Source organism: Pinus tabuliformis, chromosome 1_2, assembly GCF_031772625.1.
Source record: "Pinus tabuliformis cultivar Carrire ecotype Pingquan chromosome 1_2, CPIR1, whole genome shotgun sequence".
NCBI lineage: Eukaryota > Viridiplantae > Streptophyta > Pinopsida > Pinales > Pinaceae > Pinus > Pinus tabuliformis.
In genome coordinates, this window is record NC_142298.1 from 987,414,075 (window position 1) to 987,432,174 (window position 18,100).

The 18,100-nt window shown below is 34.3% G+C and overlaps 1 protein-coding gene across 1 annotated transcript; it reads left to right on the top strand.

Annotated features, from left to right (window-relative positions):
- Positions 1 to 1,785: 1,785 nt before the first annotated feature.
- On the top strand, positions 1,786 to 3,374 carry LOC149209349 (aldehyde dehydrogenase family 2 member B4, mitochondrial-like). The gene is made up of 5 exons (XM_089398590.1): positions 1,786 to 1,888; positions 1,982 to 2,124; positions 2,316 to 2,469; positions 3,039 to 3,172; positions 3,294 to 3,374. The coding sequence occupies exons 1-5, from the start codon at positions 1,786 to 1,788 to the stop codon at positions 3,372 to 3,374; spliced, it is 615 nt and encodes a 204-aa protein (XP_089254716.1).
- Positions 3,375 to 18,100: the final 14,726 nt, after the last annotated feature.

An 18,100-nucleotide genomic window follows, 5' to 3' on the forward strand; every position in this document is an offset into this window, starting at 1 on the left:
GCTGCTACATAATAGCGATGACGCTACTTAAATGTTATATGTCAGGTTTGGGTATATGTTATATGTTAGGTTGCAGCCATTACTGTTTATGTTTTATGTCACTACTGTTTAGGTTGGCTTGTTTATATTTCCTTGGGAGCTAATAAGAAGTGAGAGAATGCAGTAGGGGTTGATCTATGACATGCCTTGGCCATATTCAACGCTAAATTTGTTCTCAATTCGCAGAATGTTATAAAATTTATCATTTTAAAGGGATTTTCTATGAGTCCAGCAAGGATGGGATAAGTTTATTATTTTGTATCAGTATTCCAAAGATGGGATAAGTTTATTATTTTGTATCAGTATTCCTGGGATAACTCTATTGATGAGGGAATAGGTTTATTATTTTCTATCAGCAATATTTTTAACTTAATGATGCCGAGATAGCTAGATTGTTGAATGAGGACGTAATTAAATTGTTGAAAGGGGAGGTTTTATATAATGAATGGTGACTGAATAATGATCTTATTAGATGAATGCTATAAATATAATATCTCTAAAATATTATAGAATATTTTTAGGTTTAGATGAAAATTAAAAATTGAGAGTGGTTTCAAATTTAATTTAAATTTTATTGTCATGTTATTCTAAATTGGTTAATTAAGAAAAAGGGCTATATGAATATTGATTATGATATTTTTGAGCATGTTCTACATGCGATTTTGTTTGCTAGAGCAACTAGTCAGGCTTCTTGTCACCTCATGGAGGTTTTTAACTTTCCTCATTATTGTAGTGGTTTACGATATTAGCTAGATAGTCTAGGGATTTTGGCCCTGTTCTTGTAGGCCGAGGTCTCTGGTTGTTGTAATGCCAACATTACTGTGACTTCAGTTTATTCATATTAAGTTTGTATATATTTGACCGACCTCGTGATACAATTCTTGGGTCCGTTATGCTGAGTTTATGGTTCGGCTATTCTCTGGAGTTTGTATCGGATCTTGAAAAAAAGGAGGGCCACGGTATCACGCACTGCAACGTTTGATTATCATTTGGAGCCTCTGCCCCAAAAGAAATTCCAAGATGGCATCCCTTTCTTCCCAATCGAATGGAACTATTTTCCCCCAAGTTACAGTGGAGCATATGAATCTCTTCATCAATGGAGAGTTTGTAGATTCAGTTTTAGGTATTTAATTTCTTGATCCATTGCACAATATTTCAAAGTCAAATCAAGATTTGTGTTTAGATCTTTACGGTTGATTTATTTGTACTGTTGCAGAAAAAACGTTCAAGACTTTGGATCCTCGAACAGGGGAAGTGATAGCATTATTTTCGGCGATTTTGAGAAGCGCCGGGTGGCGAGGCGATTCCCAAAATCGCCCCGCCACCCGGCGCTGCAATTCTCAAAATCACCCCATCTGCTACGAATCGCCCCAAACAATGCTTACCAGGCATCCAATACAATATTAAGCGGAGAAATCCCAGAACAAGAGTTCCTCTTCCTCCTCAGAGACTAATACCTGTATATTGAACTGTGCATATAGATCAAAATCTATATTCATAAGCAAACTAGTAATTAAAATTTTGCATGCTCATGAAACATGCAATTCTTTTCACGAGTCCGCCATCGCGTTTTGAAAATTTCAGTGCATTATTGATTTTAAGTAGACAGCCCTGCGAAAGATCTACGGTTAACGAGGACCGAGGCTCCATGATTATGGTTATATATTATGATAAGGAGGACCACGGTATCACGCATTGCAACATTTGATTATCATTCGGAGCCTCTGTCCCAAAAGAAATTCTGATATGGTGTCCCTTTCTTCCCAATCGAATGGCACCATTTTCCCCCAAGTTACAGTAAAGCATACAAAGCTCTTCATCAATGGAGAGTTTGTAGATTCAGTTTCAGGTATTTAATTTCTTGATCCATTGCACCATATTTTAAAGTCAAATCAAGATTTGTGTTTAGATCTTTACGGCTGATTTATTTGTATTGTTGCAGGAAAAACATTCGAGACTTTGGATCCTCGAATAGGGGAAGTGATAGTGAGCATATCAGAGGCTAGGCAAGAAGATGCGGATTTCGCTGTAAAAGCCACTCGCGCAGCATTTGATCACGGGCCATGGCCTCGCATGTCTGGCTATGTAATAATTGTTATTAAGACTGTTCATCTTTTGCTGCATTATGTTGTTTTCTTGTTTTTTCTCTTTTCCCTTTCTTTATCAATATTGTTCATCTTCTGCTATATTATGTTGTTTTCTAGTTTCTTTTCTACGTTTTTTCTCCTTTCCTCTTTCTTTTCTTCTTTTAATGGATTAGCTTGCTACCGGTTCAGCAAAGAGGGTGCATTCTTCACAAGTTCACGGATCTGGTGTTGCAACACAGTGAGAAGCTCGTAGTTCTTGAAACTTTTGACAATGGGAAGCCACTGGATATGGCTTGGATGATGGATTTACCTTCCTGTATCCAGATTCTACGATATAATGCTGGTGAAATATCCTGAATTAAAACCTAGGAACTTATTTGTGTGTTTGTTTTTTTCTAAGTTGGGGAGCCCTGACCTTAATTGAATTGTGGCAATATTTTAGAATCATTTAACTGGATTAATGATTTTGGGAATATTTTAGAATATTTAATACATTTTTTGGAATATTTTGGTATAGTAAATCAGTTTTAAATTTTTTAGAATATTTTGGGATTAGATATAATAAGCCAATTTTTTAACACACTTTGCCCATTAGAATTCCAAAATATCCCTAAAATCCATATTCAAAATAAGAATTACCAAATTTATAAACTTCTTAGATCACCATACCTTTTCTCAGTATTTTGAAATTCGCTGATCTAAATTTGAATAATGTAAAAATGTAATGGTAGTAAATTTAAATAATCTCTTTTCAGTATTTTGAAATTCACTGATCTAAATTTGAATAATCTAATGGTACTAAATTTAAATAATGTAATGGTAATTGATATTCACACATCTAGGTTTCGATCACGTTGTGATGCATTTGGCTTTTAAAGATCTTGATAATTTTGGATCTATGAATATGTGCAGGATTAGCTGACAAGATCCATGGACTAACGTTGAAGATGAGTGGACCTTATCAAGCCCATACTTTTCATGAGCCCATTAGAGTTGTTGGTCAGATTACACCCTGGAACTTTCCATTGCTGATGTTTTTCGCTAAGGTCTTTCCTGCATTAGCTTGCGGATGTACAATGGTTATCAAATCTGCAGAGCAGACTCCCTTAACTGCACTTTATAATTTAATAGTTGTTTGTTGCTGAGAGTGTTTTTACTTGTTGGCAGATCAAAATCTATATCCATAAGTGGGCTGCCAGAGCCCACAATAAGCTGACCTTCCTTCTCGCTCATTTTCAAGGCAGCTGAGCCATGTCTGACAACTCTATAGCATATCCTAGATATTTTATATAATTCATTAATCACCAATCCTAGAAAGGAATTGAATTAGTCATAAGCACAGATATTCTTGCTCCTTGAACAAGGAATTAATTAGCAGCTTGGTTTCATGGTTGAATTACTAATTACCTACTCACTTCAATGGTGGGAACCATGCCTTCAATCGTGGGAACTACTTCTATATCTTGGACTTCTCTATCTCTTGAATCATAGAGGAGTAGCATTTATCAATTCATTGCAAAAAGTGTAGTTAGTCGTTCGAGGACAGACCCACTCACTGTGCTAGGAGGCCGGGTTCTATTCTTTCTACAACTAGGTAGGATTTGAAGGAGCAATTAGCGAGGTTCGTGGTAGGGGGAATTAGCCAGGTTTGAAACCATCACACATTGGTGGAACCCATCCATCTTGGGCTGCCTCCCGACATATTGCTTCGGCATTAGCTCATCGTATTCTCCCTACATGTGGGGTATGATTTCACTGATGATGCATTATTAGGATTGTGATTGACACTAGAGTTATCTTCTGGGAACTTTCTTGTTTTTTCCAATTATTTCATTCTTGGGATAAAATCCTCTGGCCTCTATGTTTTGGATTTATTGATAGCAAATGAAGTTATGCTACCTTCATTTCTCGGGAACACATTTATGAGGGAGTAACAAGGTTTTTGAGGTGTAACAGAGTTGCTTTAGAACAATTGAAACTTGCTTCTGGGATTCTTTGTGAACTTTTTGTGAATATATTATATGGAGAGGGTGACCAGTTTAGTGAGGGTCATTAGAGGATATTCACTATAATCTGACTCCAGTTCCTCTTTTTAGTGAAATCCTGGCCTCCTATGAATTCTTCATGCTAAAAATTAAAATAAGGATAATCAGGAAAATGTGCTTGATGTGATATGGTAAATTTATCCATCTATGTTTAGGTGATATCAATTCCTACTATCAATCATCATCTAGGTTCTAAGGAATATCTCATTCCCTTAGCATGTAAAGGAATTATTGGTCGTTACTGAATATTTAATGATTATTAATTAATATTTCATTGACTATATTTCTTCTACATTATCAAATATAATTTGCAAAATGAGTTACATGTTTGATGTGTAAATTTGTTTTTTAATAGTTAGAATTTGTTTCTCGATCTTGCATGTGAATTCACTATCTAATTTCCCTTATCTTTGATGGCCTGCTCAGTGCTAATAGGCCTCAACAGGATAAGATTGTTGTGTGGAACCTTTTTAGTTTTAATCCTCACAAGTTTCAAAACTTCGTTTTCATTCTTCCAAGCATCCTGGTGCTCTAATGTGGTGAGGAATTTTTCAATCGCTCATAATTTATACTCCTCCTTTCACCCTTTGGTTTCTCTAATAATCTAGTGAATAGAAATTTTAGTTTCCATCATGGAATCTCTACTATGAATATATTTTTGTGTGTATAATTTTAATTTAGACTGATTAGGATAAATTATATTAAGGTTATATTTCCATCTCTACTAGTTCTTGATCGTCTATTGAGATTAATGATTCTTGAATTCTCAAATAATGGTGTACTGTCTTCAATGCATCTGTTTCTAAATAGCATTGGGTTTCTGATAATTTAATGTTCTACTCTCTTCTATTAAGACCTAGGTTTTAGTTTACGTATATGTTAACTAAACATCATGAGGAAGTTTTGTTCCTTGTTCTGATTTTGTTAATAAATGTATCACTTTTCTCTTTGTGATTCTTAGGGATTTTATGTTTTCTATTCCATCTTGTGGCAATTCATTTCTATACTTCTTTTTTAAGCTACAAAGATGAATTTATTTCATCCCATTTTCTTCCAAAGGGAATCTTTGTCTGACCTCTACTGTATTTTGGATTCATTTGTTCTATTAACTTACTTTATAAATGGTAATATTGGAGAGGCTTGAGAAATAACTTTGAACAAATTGTCCTGTTCGATGAAAATTTGTAGCGATGCGTGAATATTCATCATTTCCATTATCTCCAACACCTTCATTGATTATGCCACGAGGGTTTCTACTCTATGCAAACGATTGACAGAATATTAAACTAATTTTTAATAATTAAATATTTTATAAACCTAGTAACAATAATATCGCAATTGCAGTAACATTATAATGCTACGGGGTTAGTAGACTTACACCTAAGAAGCTATATCTTTATTTAGATTTGTACATAGCTCTTGTTACCAAAACCTTCTTTTGGCATAGGTCTAATTGAATTCTAGTAGATTCATTTTGTATTAATCTTTACATCCATAAATGAATGCCCATGCATTTATTTGTTTAGAAATCCATGTCTGTGTAGATATTCATAAAACAGTTTATATAACTGATGTATGCATCGTATCTTGAAATAAAATTAATGATTCCCATATGGTGTTGAATGAGAAGTTATCAAGCATTTTTATGTTGTTGGATTATATGTCTTAATTATGATAATTTTTATTGTTTAAAATATCTACAATGCAATATTAAATTAGAGATATAATGTATGTTTTATTCAATATACAAATAATGACTTTTGAATTCATTTAGTGATGTAATTTGTTCATAATGTCATGGTTTTTTAATTTTATAGTTGAAAATTTTCAATTTCTTTTGTATCTAGCATGTTATGGTTGAAAACCTGTTGAATTTATACTTAGGAAAGAAAAATGATATTCTACCAAAAACATTAATGTGTTTTTTCCTCATAAACAACTTTGTTTGGCACATAAAAATTTGGTTTTACTAGCATTTTTTAAAATGTTTGAAAATTGACCATAAAAAAAAAAAATCATCTTTCCAGTATCATCACTTTTTCGTTTTGAAGCTATATTTTGCACGAAAATTTCGTAGTAAATTTCGTAGTCACTGCCATTTTTAAAACACGTTCAAAATTGACCCCTAAAAAATAAAATCATCTTTCCAGTATACACAGTTTTCGTTTTTAGCACTGTTTTTGATGTTTTTTAGGGGTTTTTTGGCCAGATTTCCCGTTTTGAGTTTATAGTTCCCGTTTCAAAGTTTACATTGATCCAACCAGATTGGATAAACGAAGCAAGTGAGGAATGGAAGAATGATGAAGAAGTGTGGGCACTTATTCGAAAGTTACAACAAGATTCTAGTACATTTGATACATTTAGCTGGAAAAATGATTCGTTATGGTACAAAGATAGCTTATACCTCTGTAAGAATTCCTGACTCAAGCACAAGATTCTTATGGAATTGCACACTTTTCCCTTAGGAGGGCACTCAAGATTTTTAAAAACTTACCACAGGGTTAAGAATGAATTTTTTTGGGATGGCCTTAAATTGGATATTCAAAAGTTTGTGGAGGAATGTTTGGTTTGCCAACAAAATAAAGTTGAAACAATTAAGACCCCAGGTCTATTAAAACCTTTATCCATTCCAAGCCAACGTTGGGAGGAGGTTTCAATGGATTTTATCACAGGTTTACCCAAGTCTAAGGGAAAGAGTGTCATCATGGTGGTAGTTGACAGACTTACCAAGTATGCACACTTTTGTGCATTATCACATCCATTTAAAGCCAGTACAGTTTCTACTTCATTTATGGAAATAATTCAAAAGATAAATGGAAACCCAAAGATTATTGTAAGTGACAGAGATCCCATTTTCACTGGAAATTTTTGGACAGAATTATTTTCTTATCTCGGTACTCAGTTAGCTCATAGCTCACCTTATCATCCTCAATCTGATGGGAAAACTAAGATAGTAAACAAATGTTTGGAAGGATATCTTCGTTGCTTTGTATATGATAAACAGACACAATGGGTCAAATGGTTGCATCTGGTTGAATGGTGGTATAACACTTTCTTCCATATAGCAACAAAAATGACCCCATTTATGGCACTTTATGGATATTAGCCACCATCCATCACATCACATTTAAGAGAAAATTCTAAGGTTCAAGCAGTCGAACATCACATCGAGCATCAACAACAAGTCCTCCAACTCTTAAAGGATAACCTCGTGTTGGTGCAGAATAGAATGAAACAACAGGTAGATCAACATCGCAGCGAAAGAAGTTTTGATGTAGGTGATTGGGTATTCCTACGGCTACAACCATATAAACAAATGCACCTCAAGCAAGCTAAAAAGGATAATAAATTATCACCAAAGTATTATGGTCCGTACAAGGTGTTGCAAAAGATTGGTACTATGGCATACAAATTGGAGCTTCCTACAACTTCTCGAGTGCACCCAGTTTTACATGTTTCATGTTTAAAGAAGTTTATAGGTGACAAGCTCCCAGTTCAAACAATATTGCCAAAACTTGACGAGGAAGGAAAAATTATATTGGAGTCGGAAGCAGTCATAGAAACAAGAACTCGATAGCTATGAAATCGATCAATTTCAGAGTATCTCATAAAGTGGAAGAACTTATCCGCTAAAGATTCCACATGGGAGGATGAGAATTTTATATAGAAGCATCCAGAACTACTCAAGCATTGAGGACAACACTTTTTTGAAGGAGAGGGGCATGTTAGGTCCCTATAATACTAGTGACTACCTGATTACTATTGTAGTTGTATCCCTTATTAATATTGTTGTGCCCCTATTGTCCTCATATTGTTATTACTGTGCCCCATAGAATCCCTCTGTTGTTATTTTTGTGCCTTTATATTATCATTGTTAGGTCGGCTGGGTTATATTGTGACTCCTTAGACTCCTATATATAGAAAGGAGGTTTTGTCATTTGAATCATCAAGGAATAATTCATTTGTGTAATGTAAAGGAGGTTTCCCCCTCGAAGAGGCTGAATTATAAGGCGTTGATCTATCTTTTCTATCTTTTTGTGAGCTGGTTCATAATAGATTCAAACCTGAAATTAAAACCCATTTGAGTTAAAAACTTGATGAAGCTCGATCTGAATTTCAGATCTTACTTCGCTATATTTTACCAGATACAGTCCAAGAAATTTAGGGTTTCTTCATGTTGCTGAAATACATTCCAAACAGGTGACCTTGGGAAAATCGTCATAACTTTCTCTCTGAGCATTAGATTGAAATTTAGTCAGACTTGATAGAAAACATATGGACTATAGTTTGTTGGGTATCATTTTCAGAACCTAATGTCGAAACACTGACACGTGGCACTTCGTACAAGTTCGCTCTACTGAACCATTCTATAATTAGGTCATTGTGGGTGATTGGGCATAACTCTTTCTTCATGAATCCAATTGTGATCAGACTTGTGGGGTTAGAAAGAGAACTCAGAGGGATATAACAGGTAAAAATTATAGAACTTAAAGATCCAAAATTACAGAGTTACAGTCATTTCAAGATCGAGCTCCTAAAATCAAGAAAAAGAAATATGAGGAAGTTTGATGGCAAGGATCCATTAAATTTGATACTACATATGGAGTAATATTTTGATCTTCATGAGGTGAAACTCTTACAAAATGTACATATTTCATCTTTATATTTATAGTTGAATCAAGTTTTATGGTATAAAGGGCTTTGTTCTCGTAAAGCACTTGTCACTTGGTCAATTTTCACGGAAGAAATGAGAGCACATTATGAGAATACAAAGAGTAACACCTTCTTTAGCCAATTGATAAATCTCAAACAAAAGTTTCCAATGGTAGAGCACATTGAGGACTGCCAAAAATTAAATATAAGGGTAAATCGTATTCCAAAGAAGAGAAGGATTGATGTCTTCATAGGGACTTTAAAGGATAACATTCAACATGAGGTTCATCTTTGGGAACCTAATTCATTGGAGAAGGAATTCAGGTTAGCAAGAAAAAATGAAAGTGAATTATGGAAACAAAGAATCCTACCACTCACAACTATAAATATGGAAGTGTTTTTTTTCCTAGCCTTCCACAACCGACAATGTTTACACCACAACAGTTGGAAGAAAAAATAGAAAAAGGGCTTTGTTACAGTTGTGGTAGCAAATACACTATAGGTCATAAGTGTGTCAAGAAGAAATTATTTTACATAGATTTTGAAGATGAGGAAGAAAAGGATCCAGAAACATCAAAAGAAGAGGATATACACTAAGAACCAACCCAAAGAAAGAATAAATGAATCTAAGCATATCTTGTAAAGCATTGGAGGGAATTACCACTCCTCAAACTCTCAACGTAGAAGGACATATCAAGAAGAAAAAGGTTGAAGCAGTGAAATATCAAGAAGAAAAGGATCAAGAAACATCAAAAGAAAAGGATACTCACAATGAACCAACCCCAGAGAAAGAAGAAATGAATCTGACCATATCTTGTAATGCATCGACAAGAATTACCACTCCTCAAACTCTCAAGATTGAAGGTCTTATCGAGAAGAAAAAGGTTCAAGAAGTGAAATATCACATCAAGCATCAACAACAAGTTCTCCAACTTTTAAAGGATAAACTCACTTTGGTGCAAAATCAAATGAAACAACATGCAGATCAATATCATAGTGAAAAAAGTTTTTATGTAGGCGATTGGGTATTTTTATGAGTACAGCCATACAAACAAATGTCCCTGAAGCAAGCTAAGAAGGATAATAAATTATCACCAAAGTACTATAGTCCTTACAAGGTGCTGCAAAAGATTGGTAGGATGGCATACAAATTGGAGCTTCTTGCACCTTCCTAAGTGCACCCAGTTTTCCATGTTTCATGCTTAAAGAAGGTTATAGGTGAGAAGATTACAGTTCAAATAATATTGCCAAAAATTGACAAGGAAGGAAAAAGCATATTGGAACCAGAAGAAATCACAAAAACAAGAAGTTGACAACTACGAAATTGATCAATTTTAGAGTGTCTCATCAAGTGGAAGAACTTATCCACTGAAGATTCCACATGAGAGGATGAGAATTTTATACATAAGCATCCAAAAATACTCAAGTGTTGAGGACAAAACTTTTTGAAGGACAGGGGTATGTTAGATCCCTATACTACTACTATAACCCCTTATTGTTATTAGTGCAACCCACTTATTATATTATTGTGCCCATATTTTTATTAGTGTGCCCCATAGAAGCCCACTATTGTTATTATTGTGCCCTTGTAATATTATTGTTATGTCGGCTTTGATTATATTGTGAACCCTTAGACTCCTATATATAGAATGGATGTTTAGTCATTTGTATCATCCAAGAATTGTTCATTTATGTAATGTAAAGGAGGTTGCCCCCTAAAAAAGGTTGAATTCTAAGGCGTTGATATTTCTTTTCTATCTATTTGTGAGCTGGTTTCGTAACACATTTACCTTGGAATACATGTCCCATGACCTTGGTCTTATTGTTTACCTTTAATATCCTTTATTGTATGAAACTTTAACCCGAGGTTGTTACAACTACCTCCTTCTACACATAGTTTTGGTTGGGGATAACAGGGGGTGTGTTAGAACATGAGGAAGAATATTATTTAAGCTTCTATCTTAGTTATGCCAAATTTTCAATGAATTTTTGAGTTAGATTCATATACTGGTAAGTACACATTATGAGTGGTGCTCATGCAAGGAGGAAAACCTATGGGTTACTAGTTATAGTTTTTTGATAGAGTAGTACTTGACCACTAGACATATGATACATAGATCTTTGCCATTCTAAAAGTGATGAAAAAGTGGAGGCACTATCTCCTGGGAAAACAATATATGGATCATCAAGTCCTTCAGTGCCTACAAATCAAAAGCAAGATGTAGCAAGTGAAAAATTATAAATTGTTAGGATTCCTACTATGGGTTTTCCCTATTAATAAAGTACAAGAAAGGAGCCACAAATAAGCCAACATACATTCTTTTTTGACCACCAGTGACAAATATTTCAAAAATTAGGTTGATAATGTAGCTTGAGCCTTTCACTAATGATATTATGGGTGAAGACTACAAGGGCAATAAATATTTTAGAGGAAAATACAAGTAGTTGAAGGAGAGAGTGTGCAATTCCATGGAAGGAAATATATATATGTATGTGTGTGTGTGGAAAATCATCCATCATTGGAACTAGGTCTCGTCATATTTCCTAACCATCCATTTAATTTAATATGTCGATCACCATATAAATTGTAACCATTGTTGTTTAAACATATTCAAACCAGTGTTGAATACATTACCACAACTAAATGGTCAGTCATTTACCAAGTCACCAACCGATAAAACTTTGTTAATTTGTTACCCTACCAATCCTGTTTGTCATATTTTAAATCTTCTATTAATGGTTTAGACGACCACATACACATTTGGAACCATTACCATTCAGTTCTATTTAACATAATTTTTTTAAAACGAATCGCCAAAATTTTCGCTATTGAATTTTTGCCATAAGCTGCTAGCTAGGTTGGTTGTGGATAATTGGGTCATTTGTTTGGGTGCCACCTGGGACCATCTGATTGGGCCGTGAATCCTTCTCTTAACTTGGAAGAGTGCAACAATATTTGGTGGTTTTGCCAACTGTAGTGTTATTGATGCCTCTGTCTAGCGTCTGTTAAATTTAGCCGTGAAGCCTCCAAATTTTGCTAGACTGCCAATGTTAGTGACGCTCCAAATTTGTCTAGCACTTTTCTAAATCTATCATTTTTTCCCAATTTGACCAGAAAATTTAACTAGAAATAACTTCCACAAACGAACTTGGATTGAGGCATCATTTGTGCCATTAGAAAGCTTGCGATGAGACCCTTAATCTAGTCCTAGTTTTACTGCAATTTGATGAATTATATTTTTGGGCGATTAGGGATCCACCTGGATCATTTCTTCGTTCATTAGTAAATTCCTTAACAATTTTATTCTCTATTCTTTCTTGTTTTACATGTATCTAGTATAATATTTTTTTTTCAAACTTAGATCCTATGATTTTTATTAAAATACAGTATAGCTCTATTGCCTTATACTAAAACTACATTGAGAAACTTTGAGAGGCATATCTTGCAACCCCATGGAATATTTCATGTTTTTCCTACTGAGTTATGAGGTAAAGAAGTCTCAATTAAGGTCAAATTTGCATGGGGGCTTCACTCAATGAACTTGTGACATATCATGTATGTTTGTGGCATACTAAACAATACCCTTAATTTGACTACATATTGGAAAATACCTCTAAAAATCAAACTATTTAACCCCTTACCAATCAAAACTCAATACACATTCTCAATTTAAAAAACCACTACTTTCCATAGATATTGTAGGTATCCATTTTTTCATAAACATTTTCTATACCCCTTTATATTTTTTCATTAACTTTGAGCTCCATTTTTTATACCTGCCAACAGAAAATCCCTATACCCCCTAAAATATGCTCAATATATTATGTCATTTTTTCCTCAATATATATCCCCCAATATGAATGCACTTGGTATGATATTGATTCCCAATGAAGCCCTTGTGTGAATTTGTTGATGCCCACATGGATTAAATTTATTAATTAGGTGAATTTAGTTTTATGATTTTATGGTTTTCATATCATAACTTACATGATAGTTTCCATCCTTCACTAACATTGTAGAGTAGCACCTGATTTCCATTTTGTTGTCCATGATACATTACATTTTAGGCCCAAGAACCCTCTTTAGAGCTCATACTTTCATTAACTTGAGAGGCATTCATCTCTCTTCATATTATTTCTAGCCATATGCTACGAAAGTGGGGTTCCAGTTATCTTTAATGTTTCTTGATGGTTTCTTATAGATATTTTTTATCAACACCTAGTTGCATACTATTACATTGCTATTTTCTTTAACTTGAATTACCACCATTGTAATCACACTTGACCTCTTGAATTTGCATTAGTAATGATTCCATCTTACAACCAAAGATTACCTTTGGGAGAGGCCATTCCTATGAGTGGCCTTACTTTGCTATACCATTTTAATTTTAATTTTACTTTTCTTATGTTGGTTCTGTCAAACTTAGAACTAGATGCATATCATCCCGTGACTTGTCTCTCAAGAAAGAGCCTTCTTTTGGTGATCTTTTCATGCTTGTTAAAAGTTTAAATCTGAAGCTTTCTTTTACTAATATTTTGATTGTGAAGTTTATTTCCAAATTCTCCTCTTCATCCAATGATAACATACGACAATCAATGTATTCTTCTTTTCTCGTGCTCTTTAAATTATGAAAAAGATATCAAGGATACTTTTAACCCCTTTCAAAGGTATTGAAAACCTCATGAATAAGGCACACATTTTAGTTCACTTTTAGATCCATTTTGGGATATTTAAAATTGAATGAAAAAAACACTAATAAAGGTTCTTTTTTTCCATTCATAAGTCTATGAAAGAGATCGAATATACAAAAATATGATGGAATGAGAATGCTCCATTGCAATACAATATGGTCTACTATCTACATGTATTCAAATAAATAAACGAAAGAATATTAAGCCTTAGAAACTCTCCTTTGATTTAAATACATAGATTTACTTCAAATATAAGTTTATGGTATTCCCCGGAGTTCCACTAGTTACATAAATCTTAATTTGTAAGGAATATTTCATAAAATTTGAGATAAATAATCATGGATTCTGTGTAAACATTAAGAAATTGTATCATATATTTATGGAAATATTTTATTTTTGAGAGGAAAGTATATATAGGTTGAAAATTATTTTGATAAATTAAGTTGGAATTTTTTTTCTTTTTAATGTTAATATGGAAAAAAATAGATTTTTTTAACTTATGAAATTTAGCCAAATAATTTCTCTTAAAAAGAATGTGGGTGCTCTCAATTTGATTAAATTTAGCTAAATTATTTCTTTTAAAAAAGGATGTGTTCTCAATTTGATTAATGTACTACAATTAAAGAGAAACCATATATTTTTATTTTTTTTAATTTAAAAAAATGTATGAAATATAAAAATAATTGTGCCTAAATAGTAAACTTTTTTTAAACAAACAATGAAAAAGCCAAAATCTCCTCCGTCGCCTATTAAAAGTAGTCCTTCACAATTACTTATTAATGATTCAAATAAGTGCATTGAGCATTTTCATAAGAATGTAAAAATTGTTTGCACTATTCCCTTTTACTAATAAACATAGGAATAAGCATGTGCTTTTATTACCTATGGCCTTGAAAAAATTTAGTTGATAAACTATGTGGCATACTGCATGGAAATATATGTAGCATTAGGGCTGTAGGAGCAAGAAAGCTTATGTGTTTTTAAGAATGCATATACATAGTTGCATTAACATATTATTGAGAACCTAGTTGCCTTGAAATCATCCCTCAAATTTATGGTAATGACTAACTAGAATTTTGCTAAGAAACGCATTTATATATGAAGCACCAAAGGCTTTAAATGGCAATTTGTATAACAGAAAATGAAATATATATATATAGGTTGTTGTACCCAAAATACAATTCCTCAATTAACACTAACCCCAAACATTGGTGGTGTATACATAAACAAACGAACCATATTATGTTCATTCCATGAAAAGTATATATTGAATCATATTTAAAATACGTAAATTATGGTACCTACTTCACATATTGTTATTTTTAATAGTTTCTTTTCCCTTTATTACAACAATGGGGTGTATGGCGTCACTCCATCACCCTTTGAGATGTGTTGTTTTAAATACTTGCACCTATGATGTATATCCATAAGATAGAGCTTCTAAATGTTTGTGTTGGTGTCAATTCTATGAGTGAAGTAGTTTGAGAAGTGTGCTCATAAGTAAGAATCATGTGGATTCATAAATATATGAAAAATTTGGTTCTTGATGAAGAAGCCACAATCCTATTAGAGTTGAAAATAGTTGTGTTCGTATAAACATAATTGTTTATATATAAATCCTTAGAATCATCCTCCAAATAACACCAAGTAGATATCCTCTTTTTTTCTCCTTTTCAATATATGTGTTTTTTTCACTTAATTCTCTATAATCCATAGAAATGTATGAAATACTTCAAGACATAGGTAAACTTGGCCGTGGTTATAAATTTCTTTAACTTTAATCAACAGTTTCTTATTATGTTCTAAGTAATCTATGAAAAAATAAAGCAAACTTATATGAAGAGCTTATTGCAAATAATTTGCATCTAATCTTGAATATGCTTTAATAAAAGGGATTAGGATATTCATCCTAATTGCATTATTCTGGTATAATTATAAAAGGTATCATTTTAAAATAGCAGAAAATAAGCTTCCATTCATTGGAGCATTCTTATGTTATTAGAGTTTTGAGGCTTCCACTTCAAATGATCATTGTTTTCTTAACATTGATAGTAATCTCTTCCATAACTCTAAACTACTCTTATGAAAATTTTCCAATTATAATCTATTACAATTTAAATTAAAACTTAAATTAATGATAGCTTCAATGATACGTCTAAAAATGTTATAATTTTGAAAAATCATAACTATATTTTTAATAACATTAATTAATAATATAAAAAAAATCATTACTATAGACATCCACGTAAAAATATGTCTTCTATAATAAAGCATTTTAATATCATTTATATTTTTAATGCTCAAAATCAATAAAAACCAATATAAATAATGATATGACATTGATAAACTCATATAATAATCATTCTATCAAAAATAATTTAACATTTATTGTCATCTTTTATAAAATAAATGTACTAACAATTAAATAATAATCTAATAATCTGATGGAATAAAAATATTTGATATTGCATAAAAATCCATACTTTTTTTAATGAAATAATAAATCACACTGCACATATAATATATTAATAATGATTTTCTAATAAAAATAAATAATGGAAGAAACATTACACTCCATATTTCAGTGGAATTTTGATTCGTGCATCACAAAAAATAATTCTGACAGCGCTGCTTACTAAAATAGTTATGGAACTTCTAATGCTGCATCACTAGGAAGTATCCAACAAGGTAGCACATTGAGTTAATTTTAAGTGCAGCAACTAATTTCTCTGATCTCTTAAGCAAGCACCTCTGTACCCCTTCATAGTCATAGCATAAAATAGAAGACGTTTACTAGATTTGGAGGCTAGCAACTCCATCTTTTCTTACTTCAGCACATATTTAACTAGTCCAGGGATATGAACATCTGAAAAGTAATGAACCCAATCAATACAATTGGCGTTAAAGTTGAACGCTTTCTTGTCTTCCTCTGACATCCTTTTCCAGAGGTGTAACGTCCTCGAGTGTGTAGCGCGGTTGGGCGCCGGGTGAGCCGAGCGCACGCATGGGCGAGAGGCGAGTTAGAGCGCACAACGGTTGTGCGATGGAGCTGCGACAATACTTGCGACGAAGACATGTGATAATGAATATGTGATGACACTTATACACCGGTTTGAGCATGGAGCGAGACACTTAAAGGCCAACGACGATGGAGGGCAGGCCGACTTGTAGTGTGGGCGTTTGAACATGGTTAAGGGGTGTGCGCACAAGGTTGGGTGGTCGGCTGGGCAGCCCCACCCATACACATTGCGATGGATATAAGTGTAATGCGTTGAGAGGAATTTGAACCATCGCAAGTCATTCGATCATCACTTGGGAACTTTGCACATAGAAGAGGAGTGTGCAGATTCTAGTGCGCAGTAAAAGAGTGGAGGCGCACATCTCATGCGTCGGTCTTGGGTGAGCGCACGGTGAAGGAAGGTCGCACTTGGTGTTCAGCGAAGGTGCGGGTGAAGGTGCGCCCTGTGGTCGGGTAAGGCGTGCACAGTGAACGTGTGGCGCCTGTTTTGTGCGAAGGCTTGGCGTGGGTGTCTTGGCGACTCAGGTAAGCGCCCGCCCATCATGCAAGTGTGCACGAAGGCTTGTTGGTGCGTTGGTTTGTGAATGGAGGAGTGTCTCGGGCAGAGGCGCCCGTGTGTGGCGACTTAAAGGCACGCCCAAGTTGGGAAAACGACACAATTGTGAGACGAGGTGAACGAAGGGTTGGAGAGTCGTGCGGCAACCGTGTGGAGGTGCCGGCGAGCTGGGCAACCGAGTTTGCCGAAGTTGTGAAACTTGACTAAGTGTAAATTTGGGGTTTCCTAGGATTTAACTTGTACATTGTAAAAGTGAAGATTGATTAATATATATATTTCGGGCAGACTCATTGTTCAGGGAGTTGCCCCTCCCTTTATACTGTGCAATTGTGTTCTTGTTATAATTGTTGTTGATAATGAATGAGTATGGGTGTTCATTGGTATAAAGGCTAAACATAATAATACTTGGTTGCGAAACACAAACTAAGTAGGAGAAAGTGAATTAGGCGTAGTCCACGAACATAAGTATTGGTGAAAAGAAAGTGTTCAGTGGTGCTGCACCTCGTTAAGAGCGGTTGAAAGACTACCGCCAGCTTGGGGGCGTGACAGTTGGTATCAGAGCAGGCCGATGACTAGGTTGATGAAGAAGTGTTGATCCCACTACACTATCATGAGTTGGTATCAGAGCTCGGTTGGAGCTGGTGTTAGAGCATGGTTGCTCATGACGAAGTGTGGGTGTGGGTACACTTGGAAACTTGATAGTTGATGATAGTGGAAGCAGGTACTTGCAGGAGAAGGAAGCTAGTTTCACATACAAGTGGAACAAGGGCTGGTTCATGGTTGCAGGGAACTTGGTGAAGCTGGTGAATGGTGAAACAGGTTTAGAAGGGGTGAAGCTTAGTGCTTGGGCCACGCTGAACGACAAGGCATGGCAAGATTGAAAGAATGTGAAGGGAAGCTCTTGCTTACCTTATACAGGTTGAAGAGGTTGAAAGAAGAGAATCCTCGGATTCGAAAGGAACTTGAAGTCTTGGAAAAGAATGTTGAAGACAAACTTCTTCAACTTGGT

Coding starts and splice junctions, on each gene's coding strand:
- LOC149209349 (XM_089398590.1), top strand. CDS start 1,786: ATGGTGTCCCTTTCTTCCCAATCGAATGGCACCATTTTCCCCCAAGTT. Junction 2,470..3,038: donor GATTCTACGATATAATGCTG/GTGAAATATCCT, acceptor GAATATGTGCAG/GATTAGCTGACAAGATCCAT. Junction 3,173..3,293: donor TGCTGATGTTTTTCGCTAAG/GTCTTTCCTGCA, acceptor ACTTGTTGGCAG/ATCAAAATCTATATCCATAA.